This window comes from Oncorhynchus masou, chromosome 12 (assembly GCF_036934945.1).
Source record: "Oncorhynchus masou masou isolate Uvic2021 chromosome 12, UVic_Omas_1.1, whole genome shotgun sequence".
In the NCBI taxonomy this organism is placed as follows: domain Eukaryota; kingdom Metazoa; phylum Chordata; class Actinopteri; order Salmoniformes; family Salmonidae; genus Oncorhynchus; species Oncorhynchus masou.
Genome location: NC_088223.1, coordinates 36,867,089 through 36,880,837, shown reverse-complemented (window position 1 = coordinate 36,880,837; position 13,749 = coordinate 36,867,089). Strand labels below are relative to the sequence as shown.

At 45.9% G+C, this 13,749-nt stretch overlaps 1 protein-coding gene across 3 annotated transcripts in view; it reads right to left on the bottom strand.

The window, feature by feature from the left end:
- Nucleotides 1-160: 160 nt before the first annotated feature.
- Nucleotides 161-13,749, bottom strand: part of LOC135549987 (protein capicua homolog) — a 34,753-nt gene continuing 21,164 nt past the window's right edge. For 2 of the 3 annotated variants that reach the window (XM_064980404.1, XM_064980406.1), the window contains exons 12-20: nucleotides 13,340-13,479; nucleotides 13,012-13,172; nucleotides 11,105-11,667; nucleotides 9,667-9,890; nucleotides 9,333-9,478; nucleotides 6,005-6,156; nucleotides 3,426-3,569; nucleotides 2,956-3,081; nucleotides 161-2,755 (exon numbers count right to left, since the gene is read on the bottom strand). In XM_064980404.1, the coding sequence (XP_064836476.1) occupies nucleotides 2,469-2,755; nucleotides 2,956-3,081; nucleotides 3,426-3,569; nucleotides 6,005-6,156; nucleotides 9,333-9,478; nucleotides 9,667-9,890; nucleotides 11,105-11,667; nucleotides 13,012-13,172; nucleotides 13,340-13,479 (1,943 nt within the window). In that variant the 3' untranslated portion in view covers nucleotides 161-2,468. The remainder of the gene's footprint in view (nucleotides 2,756-2,955; nucleotides 3,082-3,425; nucleotides 3,570-6,004; nucleotides 6,157-9,332; nucleotides 9,479-9,666; nucleotides 9,891-11,104; nucleotides 11,668-13,011; nucleotides 13,173-13,339; nucleotides 13,480-13,749) is intronic. The other variant, XM_064980405.1, reaches the window with a different exon arrangement.

Sequence of the window (13,749 nt, the reverse complement as noted above, 5' to 3'; positions counted from 1 at the left end):
CATGGGGGTGTCTACATCCACATAGCATAAAGTAGTTCTTTGTTATTACAGACCTTACAGGGGTAATTCCGTTGGAATCTTGGGTCAGTTGTACAGAGACGGATTCCATTATACCAGCACTCTCACATTCACTAATCTGACTCAGAACAAAGACAAAGGATATTGTGTTAGGTCTTTAATATTTTCAATATTTAGGTTTTTTTGTGTTTTGTTTAGAAATATTGCACATGGTCAACATGCCTGTTTATGAGCTAACACTCATCTCTCTCATTCTAAAATTCCTTCTCCAAAGTATGGACAGTTTATTTTAAGCACAATCATACAGTGTACACGCATACATGTGTGTGTATGTATGTCTGTGTGTTTGCGTGCGCACATGCATGTTCATGGAATCATTTCAGGCCTCACCTTTGCAAGATTCAACAAATCTTTGATAAATTCTATGTCTTTGATCTTGGACTATCTGATTAATATAACAAATCAAGATGTCATATAATAGTCCTTGTGACTGTAAAAATACTGCCTCTAGAATATGTGAAGAACATATGATTGATAATGTCTTATTGTATGGTATGTGAAGGAATCCGGGTGTGGCTGATTCCATACATGCATGTGCGCAAACACACACATCATCTATATGCACATATGGAAATATATATAGTTTTTCACACATCCAACTGTATACAGAGAAATAAAGGTATATCCATAACTACCCCAACTCTTCCCAAAACAAGTGAAGAGGCAAAAAGTGCTATTTGAATTTCTTTGACTTTAGTTAGTTAGCTACGCTCTATCTCTTCAAATATAGTAATCTCAGATCATTCTTCTTATGTCATTGTTATTAGAATGGGTCTTCTGACTGTACTGTAAATATCTATGGCACCGACCCATATAACCCACCCATTCCAAATATTGTATTGCACCATTTAATAAGGAAAAAATAAAGTGGCAGAGAGGGAAGAGAGAGGGCTCCAGAGAATGCCCTACAGGGCTGGTCTAGGATCTGCTTTCCCTGAACTAAACCCTAACCAGAGCCATCCTGAGCTACATAACATAACTGACCCTGGACCAGTGCTTAAGGGCACTTTCTAACAACACTTGGATAGAGGGGCAGGGAGAGGAAGCAAGGGGGGAAGGAAAGGGACTAGAAATGGAAGAGGGGGGATTGATAACAACAAGGTTATTTCTATGAAACAATCTCTAAAAACAATACTTTCCTGATTTAAGTTGCAGTCACAAGACCACACATTGTGCAAACACCTGATTTCAACATTTAAAAACAAACTGCCTGCCCCCTCCTCTATGTGTCTACTGAGAAGTCATGGGAGAGGGGAAATGGCCCAAAGTAAAATTTAGAAGAGGGCTCGCGTGGGCTGTATCAAAACCCCTTTTATATAAGTTTTGCTGGAGAAACACCAATAAGAGCCACGAGAGAAAACAGGCCACATAAAACGTGTTATTTCCACTGCAACAATAAAAGATAAAACAACATATCCACTGTGTGACTACTAGAAGTTGATTCAATATCTACTTTTGCTTGTGAACTGTCACTTGGGAGCCAAGTGAGCCATGTCACATCATCTGCTTCCGGTGTCCTTGGTGGAATCCGCAGCCTCCACTTGAGTTGACCAATGAATGGACCATCGTCTCGTTCAGCCTTTCTCTGTGCTCTGTTACAGCCAACCATTGTTGAATTTGTTGCTTTGTCACACATCACCCTTCAATCTTTACATATTTCATATCTCATAATAATGTCCACAAGGGGGGGAAACCCCAATATACAACATCCTCTCCAGCCAATAGGAACTTAACCTGTCTGTGACAGTGATAACTGATTGGGCCAGGGATTGGGTCAATTGTCACACTGAGTCCCGCCTCCCTTTATCGGGAGCCAATGGCATCCATGCTTGACTTACTTTCTTCAATCGCTAAAAACTGTGCAGGCCAATGGCTTGGTCAGGCGAATGTTGAGTAGACTGATAGACTGTGTGTGTGAGTCCATTTCAGTGCTGTCTTGTTGTTGCAGCATAGATGGGAATTTCAGTGGAGGTTACATTTGGATACATCCCAACCACTGTGCTGAGGAGTGGAGGGAGGGAAGTCAAGTCAATGGCAAACTGCATCCGCACAAATTGTTACAACGTGCCGTTGTGTATGGTCATCTTTTGTGTGACAGTGCTTGTGACTGCCACCCAAAAGTAAAGGTCTGCGTTGGTGGGGTGTGCGTGTATGTGCGAGAGAGACAGAAATAATTGTGTGTACCACAGAATGTTCTGTATCAAACTACAAATGTGCTGAGAGTACGGCCAGTACAGAACTGTGCCGACGAGATACTGAAGCCCTGTTACTACATGTACAAGGACATGCAGTGCGTCACAACAACACTCTCTCTCTCTTTTGTCACTTTCTCTCCATCTACTCCATTCTCTTGTTTTTCTCCTTCTTTCCATCCCTCTTTCTTTCCATTCTTACAATTTACCCAAACTCCTAGGCTCCTCGGGACTCCTCCCTCTTTCTCCGGGCTCTGTCCCTGTACCATCTCGAGTGTTAGTATTTGAGGAGCCGTTGGCGGCGGAGGTGGAGTCTGTTGACCCCGGGACCCCTGTTGTTGACCCGCCGGGCTCAGAGATTCCAGGGGTTCCAGGTGTGGCTGTCTGCATGATCTTCTGCCTCACTTCCCTGATCTTCAGCTGCAGACACCCCTTAGAGGGAAAGGTGTCTGAATAGCGCGCCTGGAAGGCTGCAGTGGCCTGGGCTAGAGGAGGAGAGGAGGGAAAGCAGATGAGCCCTCTGAAGGAAAGAATTGCAGTACAGCATTTGCGTTGTTGTATCAGAGACTAGTTGGTTGTAATCTGGTCTTGCTCAACCGCAAAGCCAGTATACAAAGTGACCAATGAGAGTAAGCAATTCTGCTACATCAGTCAATGGGAGAAGCAGATGGTGCCGGGTGGCTACCTGAAGGGAAGAACCCGTGTTCCTGGAAGAGCTGCATGACAAGAGCCCTGCGCTGGTCCAGAGTCCTCCGGAGAGAGGAGTACGGCACTCTGTCAATCTCCCCCAAGACATCCTCAGACTCAGCAACTAGAGAGGGATACATGAGATGTGAGAGAGATGAGAAGAGAGGGGAAAAGATGGTGATTGAGAGAAGTGAGGGATGAGAGAGAGATGAGAGGAGTGAGTAACATGAAGAGGGAGTGAGAGGAGAGAAGGTTGATTGAGAGAAGTGAGAGAATGGAAGAATGGAGAAAAGAGGTAACAAAAAATTTGAAAATAATGTTTGAGAAAAGAATGCAAGGAGGAAGGGAGTAACTAAGGAAAAAGCTATTGGGGTCTACCAAAAGTAGTGCACTATGTAGGGAATAGGGTGCCATTTAGGACACAAGCCATAACCTATGACAAACTGTCGTATACTCCACACTATTTACCAGCTCTGTCAAAGGTGAAGATGTCCCCCTCACACTTGACGTCGCTCTTGGGTGTGTTGGGCTCCGAGCTGCAGCTGGAGAGACGGCTCCGAGCTGCAGTCTTCCTCCTGGGAGAGCTGGGGTCCTCTGCAGACGAGTCCAGGTCTGAAGGGGAGGAGGAAGAGAAGTAGAGGAGGAAGGGGAGAGGAAGAGAAGAGGAGGTGGAACAGAAGAGGATTGGAGAAGAGGATGAAGATAAGGGGAGGAGGAAGAGAAGAGGAAGAGAGGAGGAGGAGGAAGAGAAGATAGGAAGAAAAGGGGAGAGGAAGAGAAGGAAGAAAAGGGGAGAGGAAGAGAAGAGGAGAGGAAGAGAAGAAGAGGAGGAAGAGAAGAGGATTGGAGAAGAGGAGGAAGAGGAGGAGGAAGAAGAGATGAAGAGAAGAGGATTGGAGAAGAGGAGGAGGAAGAAAAGGGGAGAGGAAGAGAAGAGGAGGAGGAACAAAAGAGGAGAGGAAGAGAAGGGAGAAAAGGGGAGAGGAAGAGAAGGAAGAAAAGGGGAGAGGAAGAGAAGAGGAGAGGAAGAGAAGAGGAAGAGGATTGGAGAAGAGGAGGAAGAGGAGGAGGAAGAGAAGAGGATTGGAGAAGAGGAGGAAGAAAAGGGGAGAGGAAGAGAAGAGGAGGAGGAACAAAAGAGGAGAGGAAGAGAAGATGAGGAGGAAGAGAAGAGAAGAGGAGGAGGAACAAAAGAGGAGAGGAAGAGAAGGGAGAAAAGGGGAGAGGAAGAGAAGGAAGAAAAGGGGAGAGGAAGAGAAGGAAGGAAAGGGGAGAGGAAGAGAAGAGGAAGAGAAGAGGAGGAGGAACAAAAGAGGAGAGGAAGAGAAGAGGAGGAGGAACAAAAGAGGAGAGGAAGAGAAGGGAGAAAAGGGGAGAGGAAGAGAAGGGAGAAAAGGGGAGAGGAAGAGAAGGAAGGAAAGGGGAGAGGAAGAGAAGAGGAGAGGAAGAGGAAGAGAAGAGGAGGAGGAACAAAAGAGGAGAGGAAGAGAAGAGGAGGAGGAACAAAAGAGGAGAGGAAGAGAAGGGAGAAAAGGGGAGAGGAAGAGAAGAGGAGAGGAAGAGGAAGAGAAGAGGAGGAGAAGGAAGAAAAGGGGAGAGGAAGAGAAGGAAGAAAAGGGGAGAGGAGGAGAAGGAAGAAAAGGGGAGAGGAAGAGGAGAGGAGGATGAAGAGGAGAGGAAGAGAAGGGAGAAAAGGGGAGAGGAAGAGAAGGAAGAAAAGGGGAGCAGAAGAGAAGGAAGAAAAGGGGAGAGGAGGAGGAGGAAGAGAAGAGGATTGGAGAAGAGGAGGAAGAAAAGGGGAGAGGAAGAGAAGAGGAGGAGGAACAAAAGAGGAGAGGAAGAGAAGATGAGGAGGAAGAGGGGAGGAAGAGAAGAGGAGGAGGAACAAAAGAGGAGAGGAAGAGAAGGGGAGGAAGAGGAGAGGAAGAAAAGGGGAGAGGAAGAGAAGGGGAGGAGGAACAAAAGAGGAGAGGAAGAGAAGGGAGGAAGAGGAGAGGAAGAGAAGGGGAGGAAGAAGAGAGGAAGAGAAGAGGATGATACAGAAGAAGGGGAGGAGGAGGAAGACAGAGAAAGAGGAGAGGAGGAAGAAGATACAGAGGAAAAGGAGGTGGTGGTGAGTGAGTGAAGAAAGAGGAGGCAGATATAGAATGAAGAGAAGGCGTTAATAATATTATAATGTACTTCTGGTCTTGACGGAGGAAAGAAATCCGTTCAAATTCATTTTAGTGGCTGTGCTAGATTCTTAATACATTTTCTTTTGAATATGTATCTCTCCCTAGTCATGCTTGTTTCAAGATATGGCTTAAACTTAAACCTCCAAGCCCAAATCTTGAGACTGACCAAGACAGCAGGGAAGATTATTGGTATGACACTTCCCTCCTCTCTCCAGGACATTTTCCAGGAGACCATCATCAGACAGGCCAGAAAGGTCATATCGGATCCCACACATGCACTGAACAGAGTTCCAGCTGTTGCCATCTACGAGGCGTTATATGGTGCCTATATGCAGGATAAACAGATATACTGTACATATTCACTTGTCCCCGAGGCAGACGTGGGAGATGGCAATGACGGACTGGACTTGGCCTGTAGGCCTTAAAGGGATATTGGCGATGAGGCCCTGTATCTACCTCGCCAGAGTCAGATGAACTGACCATTTTTATGCCTCTTGTGTCCAGTATGAAGGAAGTTGGAGGTAGTTTCGCGAGCCAATGCTAACTGGCGTTAGCGCAATGACTGGTCGTCTATGGGTATCTGTGACTAGGTGGAACTGCCACCTAGTCACAGCCTTGCCTGACAGGAGCTTATTAACTTTTTGTGTGGGTGGGGAGGGTGGTGTATGACGGGGTGTTATTCTCAATTGATTCTATGTATTTCTGTATGAATGTGGAAGAGGCTGCACTCTCTATTGTCCAAGTCAAATTTCCACTTGGGGACAATAAAGTATATCGTATCAATAATGTTAGAGATTCAATTTGTATAGAGGACATGCTAAATTTGTAAACACAGATGTAATTTTTACTGCTATCTCTCTGTCTCTCTCTCACCTGTGGAGTTCCTCCTCTTCTTCCGGTAGCTGCCCAGTATGGCTCGGGGGGAAGTGGCCAGACTCTGGAGGGTGGGAGAGGGCAGCACCTCTTCTGGTCTGAACTCTGGCAGCTCGGCAAAGCGCTCCTCGAAATAGGACCCCGACAGGACCCTGGTACAGTTGAAATATAGTTAGATTTCATGAGACCCATTTTGGGATCGAACCGTACCCGACTCCACGAGGGAGCTAAAAAGGGCTTAGCCCCCTCACTTCAAAGGTGTGCCTCCTCAGTTTTTCTGAAAGGTATCAGCACAATGGACAGAGCGCGCCGCGGTGTGTGTAGGGGGGCTATGTAAAGCCACTGAGGTTTCCATAAAAAGCGTGGAAAAAACGCTTCTCATCTCTGGTAGGCTAAGTGAATAAAGTGATATGCCTGTAATATTTGATTTAGATTTATAAAAGACGGGGTCAAGTTTACCGGTCCGGTGCCATATTAAATGCTGAAATGTCTCCTGGCTTCTCTGCTGTTCCTATGGGGGGGGGGGTCACATGTCCATTAGTTTGGGTAGTGTGTGCCTTTAATGTGGGTGGATAGAAATACTGAACGGTAATGATTTCAGTTGCAGGGAGAATGACCACTGTTACGTCCTGACAATGTTTATGAGGTTACTGCTTATGAATGAGGAAGGTGTCTCCAGCATCATCAAATATGTTGAGACCAGAATATGGAGAGGGGTGTGTGGCGAAGAGGTGCTACAGCCACGTCCCTCTCCACTATTGCACACTGACTTGCGCCAATTCTGCCGCACTATTTGTTTTATTGTGTCAACTGTTTGTCAATGTTTAGCAATGCCCTGTGAAAAATACACAAGAGTGTACAACATTTTAGGAAGACCATCCTGATATTGAGCTGCACCACTCCTTCTGCCCTCAGGACAGCCTCAATTCGTCAGGGCATGGACTCTACAAGGTGTCAAAAGCGTTCCACAGGGATGCTGGCCCGTGTTGACTCCAATGCTTCCTACAGTTGTGTCAAGTTGGCTGGATGTCCTTAGGGTGGTGGACCATTGATACACACGTGAGACAGTTGAGAGTGAAAAACCCAGTAGGGTTGCGCCAGGCACCTACTACCATACCCCGTTCAAAGGCACTTAAATACCCTGTTCAAAGGCACTTAAATACCCCGTTCAAAGGCACTTAAATACCCCGTTCAAAGGCACTTAAATACCCCATTCAAAGGCACTTAAATACCCCGTTCAAAGGCACTTAAATACCCCATTCAAAGGCACATAAATACCCCATTCAAAGGCACTTAAATACCCCGTTCAAAGGCACTTAAATAACCCGTTCAATGGCACTTAAATACCCCGTTCAAAGGCACTTAAATACCCCATTCAAAGGCACTTAAATACCCCATTCAAAGGCACTTAAATACCCCGCTCAAAGGCGCTTAAATACCCCGTTCAAAGGCACTTATAAATACCCCGCTCAAAGGCACTTAAATACCCCACTCAAAGGCACTTAAATACCACGTTCAAAGGCTCTTAAATACCCTGCTCAAAGGCACTTAAATAGCCCGTTCAAAGGCACTTTTTTTCTTGCCCGTTCACCCTCTGAATGGCACACATACACAATCCATGTCTCAATTGTCTCAAGGCTTAAAAATATTTCTTCAACCTGTCTCCTCCCCTTCATCTACACTGATTCACGTGGATAACAAGTGACATCAATAAGGGATCATAGCTGTCACCTGGTGTATGTCACAGAAAGAGCAGGTGTTCTTAATGTTTTGTACACTCAGTGTATATTTATCAGTGAAGTTATTATTAATGTCTACATATTCCCCCATTAATTTAGAATGTTTGGTCACGGAAATGCTGATAATTCATTCAATATAATATATATTCATACCATTCTCATTCTCCAAAATGAAACGTTGTTTGGAGAGCTCACAAACTACACAACACTTGTGATAAAGAACTTTTGATTTATTTAATTGCATTTACCAGTTTACTGTCAATTTCTTCATTGTCTTTGTTTTGGAGAGTATGAGTCCGGTTTCTCCGTCATGTTTAATGTTGTGTGAACGTGCGCGCTTTAGCGTGCATACAGCGCATTCTGAAAGTATTCAGACTCTTGACCTTTTCCACATTTAGTTACGTTACAGCCGTATTCTAAAAATGGATTAAATGACGTTCTGTCCTCATCAATCTACACACAATAGCCCCATAATGATGAAGCTAAAATAGGTTTCTAGTAATGTTTGCAAATGTATTTAACATTTTTAAACAGATATACCGCATTTACATAAGTATTCAGACCCTTTGCAATGAGACTTGAAATTGAGCTCAGGTGCATCCTGTTTCCATTGATCATCCTTGAGATGTTTCTATAACTTGACCTGTGGTGGACATACCTGGCCTGTGGTGGACATACCTGGCCTGTGGTGGACATACCTGGCCTGTGGTGGACATACCTGGCCTGTGGAGGACATACCTGGCCTGTGGTGGACATACCTGGCCTGTGGTGGACATACCTGGCCTGTGGTGGACATACCTGGCCTGTGGTGGACATACCTGGCCTGTGGTGGACATACCTGGCCTGTGGTGGACATACCTGGCCTGTGGAGGACATACCTGGCCTGCGTGCCTGAGAATAGGACTGGCCAAATGTATTTAAGTGGCCATATGGGGATATTCTAGTTAGTACACGTTATGGTAACTCAAGGGGAGGTTGTATTTGAGCCTGGTAGACCCCACCAATGCTTTATTGGTTAAGACAGGCTTTGCCTGATGAGATAATTTTTTGTATATATATTATATATTTGTATATATATTATATATTTATATATATATCCGCGCTGTGTAGATAAATCCAACACTCATTTGCACCTCTACCTGCCTGCCTCCAGGATATTTGCCCTTACGACTGCTAGAAAGCCCCTATTTTACGCTGATACAGCGCAGCAGAGAGAGGGTCGATTTCCAACCTGTCACTTCAAAAGCACTCAATGATCTCGGAGCCTCTGCATGTGAACGTTATGTTTATTCTGGTGTAGTGTGATATTAGCAGAATTCAATACAATTCCAATGCAAGAACCCCCCCCCCAGAAATGTAGCCCTCTCGCCGATTACAACTGCCCCCTTAGTCACTTTATCCTGGCGCCGGGTCTGGATCGAACCCTCAACGTTACTGATGTAAGCAACAAGCTCCAACCAACTGATTCCCTGGCTACATAATCTTCTCCAATTGGTCATAACTGTCAACTGTTAATACACGTTTACTGTCAACTATGGTAACGTTTTCATTTCCTCCCATTACTCCCTCCCCCAATCCCTGCCACTCACTTGTCAATGGAGTCGGAGGGCTTTCTGAGTGGCGGAGGGCGGAATTTGGTCTTCTTGGCTGAGGGGGGCGCGTCCCTGTCAGTCTGTGGGGCAGGCGGAGGAGTGTCCTGTCCTGTGGGAGGGTGGGTAGGTTCCCTTGGTCCAGCCTGGAGAGAGAGAGAGAGAGAGAGAGAGAGAAGAAAAAAATTATAATAATAAGGAAGGATCAGTAACCATACCAGCAGCCTCGTCCTTGATAAGTGTTTGCGATAATTGTTTGCATCGCAATAATCGTTTGCAGGACGACTAACAAATTAATTGCATTGCTTTTGTAATATCTATAGTCGTCTCTTACCCCTTTGCTGTGGCCCTCGTTGCCACTGTCCCCTTTGTTGTGGCCCTCATGGGGCCAATCATCTGTCTCCCTGGACCTCTCTGGTTCAGGTGTCCCACATTCCATCTTTATCCACCTCTCCCTCTCTCCATCCACGTCTGTCTGTTTCTCTTTGGCATAATCTCTGGCATCGTCCGTGTTCTCTTCTTTCACGTGGCTGGCTCGACCACCATTTTCTTCACTCCCTGCAGGAAAAGACACGACAGTGGCTCATGATTCCTAGTAAAAATACACTACACTAAAAGCTAGTTGAACATCTCATTCCAAAATAATGAGCAGTAATATGGAGTTGGTTCCTGCTTTGCTGCTTTAACAGCCTCCACTCTTCTGGGAAGACTTTCCACTAGATGTTGGAACATTGCTGTGGGGACTTTCTTTCATTCAGCCACAAGAGCATTAGTGTGGTCGGGCACTGATGTTGGGCAATTAGGCCTGGCTCGCAGTGGGCGTCCCAATTCATTCCAAATGTGTTCGATGGGGTTGAGGTCAGGGCTCTGTGCAGGCCAGTCAAGTTCTTCCACACTGATCTCAACAAACCATTTCTGTGTGGATCTTGCTTTCTACACGGTGAATTATCATGCTGAAACAGGAAAGGGCCTTTCCCAAACAGTTGCCACAAAATTGGAAGCACAGAATAGTCTAGAATGTCAATTGTATACTGTAGTATTAAGATCTCCCTTCACTGGAACTAAGGAGCCTGAAACATGAAAAACAGCCCCAGACCATTATTCCTCTTCCGCCAAAATGTACAGTTTGCACTGTGCATTGGGGCAAGTAGCGTTCTCCTGACATCCGCCAAACCAAGATTCGTCTGTCGGACTGCCTGATGGTGAAGGGTGATTCATCACTCCAGAGAACGCATCTCCACTGCTCCAGAGTCCAATGGCAGCGAGCTTTACACCACTCAAGCTGACGCATAGCATTGCGCATGGTGATCTTATGCTTGTGTGCGGCTGCTCAACCATGGAAACCCACTTCATGAAGGTCTCGACAAACAGTTCTTGTGCTTACGTTGCTTCAAGAGGCAGTTTGGAACTCAGTAGTGAGTGTTGCAACCGAGGACAGACAATTTTTATGTGCAACGCATTCTGTGGGCTTGTGTGGCCTATCACTTTGCGGTTGAACCGTTGTTGCTCCTAGACATTTCCACTTCACAATAACAGCACTTACAGATGACAGGGCAGAAATTTGAAATGGCCAAATCCACTATTTTGAAGGGGTGTCCACATACTTTTGTATATATAGTCTATATAGTAGCATAGCTAGTTACAAAAGAGGCAACTATAGCAGAAGAGGCCATAAGCAGAGAAGTGAGGAGAGGAGAGATGGAGGTAAGAGAGGAGGAGGGGAAAGGGTACAGAGTGAGAGTGAGGGCAGGCGGACTACAGTTTTGACGTACCTGTTGGTGTGTTGCTGCTGGACGTACCCATTGAGTTAGCACCGGGTTTGCTATGTGCCTCGACATCCTCTGTCATCTTTTCTTTCTTTATGCTCTCTTTCTTTATCTGTATCTTGGTCTTCCTTTGGGCCTGGCCCTCCACCTGTGGCTTGTGCTCCATCTCTGCAGTCAGGTGTGGCATTCCCTCTTCATGTGACAGGGTTACGTCCTTTGAACTCTGGACGCCGACAGCTGAGCGTGATGATTGGCCGGACACTTCTTGAGCCAAATTGGGGGGCACAGAGGTCATGGAAACCCCATCTGGCACCAGGGTGATGTTCTGGTCCGGGTAAATGGCGGTGAGGAGTTGACGTCCAGTCCCCGGGGCTCCAGTGGAAAGTGCTGGGGTGAGCCAGGGTGGTTGGCCCGCTACGAGAGGGTGCACAAGGGCTTGGCCAGCCGGCGCGATGGCGGTAAAGCCCAGGGTAGTCAGGGACGATGGCAGGTAGGCGGGGCCTGAAGAGGGAGGGGCCTGGACTGTTGCCGTGGAGACCCCTCCGGTGCCTGATTGGACATAAGTGATCCTAGAGTAAAGGAGAGCCAAAAAGCAGGAGGGTCAGCTATGTACACATTGTTCTGATGAAGGTCAATTGACAAAGGCACAGACACAATAAACTAAAAGTCTGCAGAGGTTCTCTTGTCATTAAAACCACGTGAAAGTAATAGTGGGACATATACACTGAACAAAAATAAAACGCAACATGCAACAATTTCAAAGATTTGACTGAGTTACAGTTAATTTGAAGAAATCAGTCAATTGAAGTAAATTCATTAATCTATGGATTTCACATGACTGGGAATACAGATATGCATCTGTTGGTCACGAATACCTTAAAAAAAAGGTAGGGGCGTGGATCAGAAAACCAGTCAGTATCTGGTGTGACCACCATTTGCCTCATGCTGTGCAACACATCTCCATTGCATAGAGTTGATCATGCTGTTGACTGTGGCCTGTGGAATGTTGTGCCACTCCTCTTTAATGGCTGTGAGAAGTTGCTGGATACTGGAGGGAACTGGAACACGCTGTGTTTTACGTGGATCCAGAGCAATGGGTGAGCTGTCTTCTCAGTATGCAGGCCATGGAAGAATTGGGACATTTTCAGCTTCTAGGAATTGTGCCCAGATCCTTGCGAAATGGGACCGTGCATTATCATGCTGAAATATGAGGTGATGGCGGTGGATGAATGGCACAACAATGGGCCTCAGGATCTCATCACTGTATCGCTGTGCATTCAAATTGCCATCTATAAAATGAAATTTTGTTCGTTGTCCGTAGCTTATGCCTGTCCATAACAAAACCCCAATGCTACCATGGGGAACTCTGTTCACAATGTTGACATCAGCAAACCACTCACCCACACGACGCCAGTCGGACATACTGCTAAATTCTCTAAAACGACGTTGGAGTCGGGTTATGGTAGAAAAAGGAATATTAAAATCTATGGAAACAGCTCTGGTGAACATTCCTGAAGTCAGCATGCCTTCTGCACGCTCCCTCAAAACTTGAGACATCTGTGGCATTGTGTTGTATGACAAAACTGCACATTTTAGAGTGGCCTTTTATTGTCCCCGGCACAAGGTGCACCTGCGTAATGATCATGCTGTTTAATCAGCTTCTTGATTTGCCACACCTGTCAGCTGGATCGATTTTCTTGGCAAAGGAGAAATGCTCACTAACAGGGATGTTAACAAATTTGTGCACAAAATGTGAGAAAAATAAGCTTTTTGTGCATATGGAAAATGTATTGAATATTTTATTTCAGCTCATGAAACATGGGACCAACACTTTACATGTTGCACTTATGTATATTTTTGTTCAGTATAATATACTGCATAATCAGACGTTTCTCGTAGGTTAAAGTGAGTACCTTGTTGGAGGCGAGGTTAGCAACACGGTCTGAGCGGGTGTGATGCCCGAAGTCATCACAGTGGCTGTTGCCATGGATACAGGGAAGGGACTCCCAGAAAGCACTGCTCCAGCAGAGTGGACATTTGTCTGGACCATCGGCATGGGGGCGATCTGGATAATCTGTGCAGGGTAACACACACATCAACAGGTCAGCCAAGAGGCTAGTGGTCCCCATGCATCAGCTGCTTGGAGCATGGGTTGTGTGTCATTATTCCCCCAGTAACAACACATTTATTCGGAGAGTTGCTGTTATATTGCATGTAATGCTTGTGTGTAATAATCGCTACCTTGCTTCCTGGTAGAGCACCATTTTGCACAGGAAGGGGAGGAGCCACCAGGCAGCTGGGCTGAGGAGGAGTAGAGCCAGTTCTCACTGTTGCCATGGGAACCAACATCTTGCTCTGCAAGACTGGAGACTGGGCTTGGACTGGTGAGAGAGAGAGGGAGAGAGAGAGAGAGAGCAAGAGAGGGAGATGTTGGTTTAGGTAACACTGTGTTGACATGATAACCAATGACAACCATAAGGTGATGAATCTCTCACTGACAGGTAACATTAAAGTGCTAGACTAAACAGAGGGTTACACTTATTTGGGGCTTGAAGGAGCATTCAACTAACTTCCCCCCCAAAAATAAAACTTAGACTTGTGAATTTTGGATGGTCGTAAACATATCCCCTTGTATATAACAAAGTATCCTC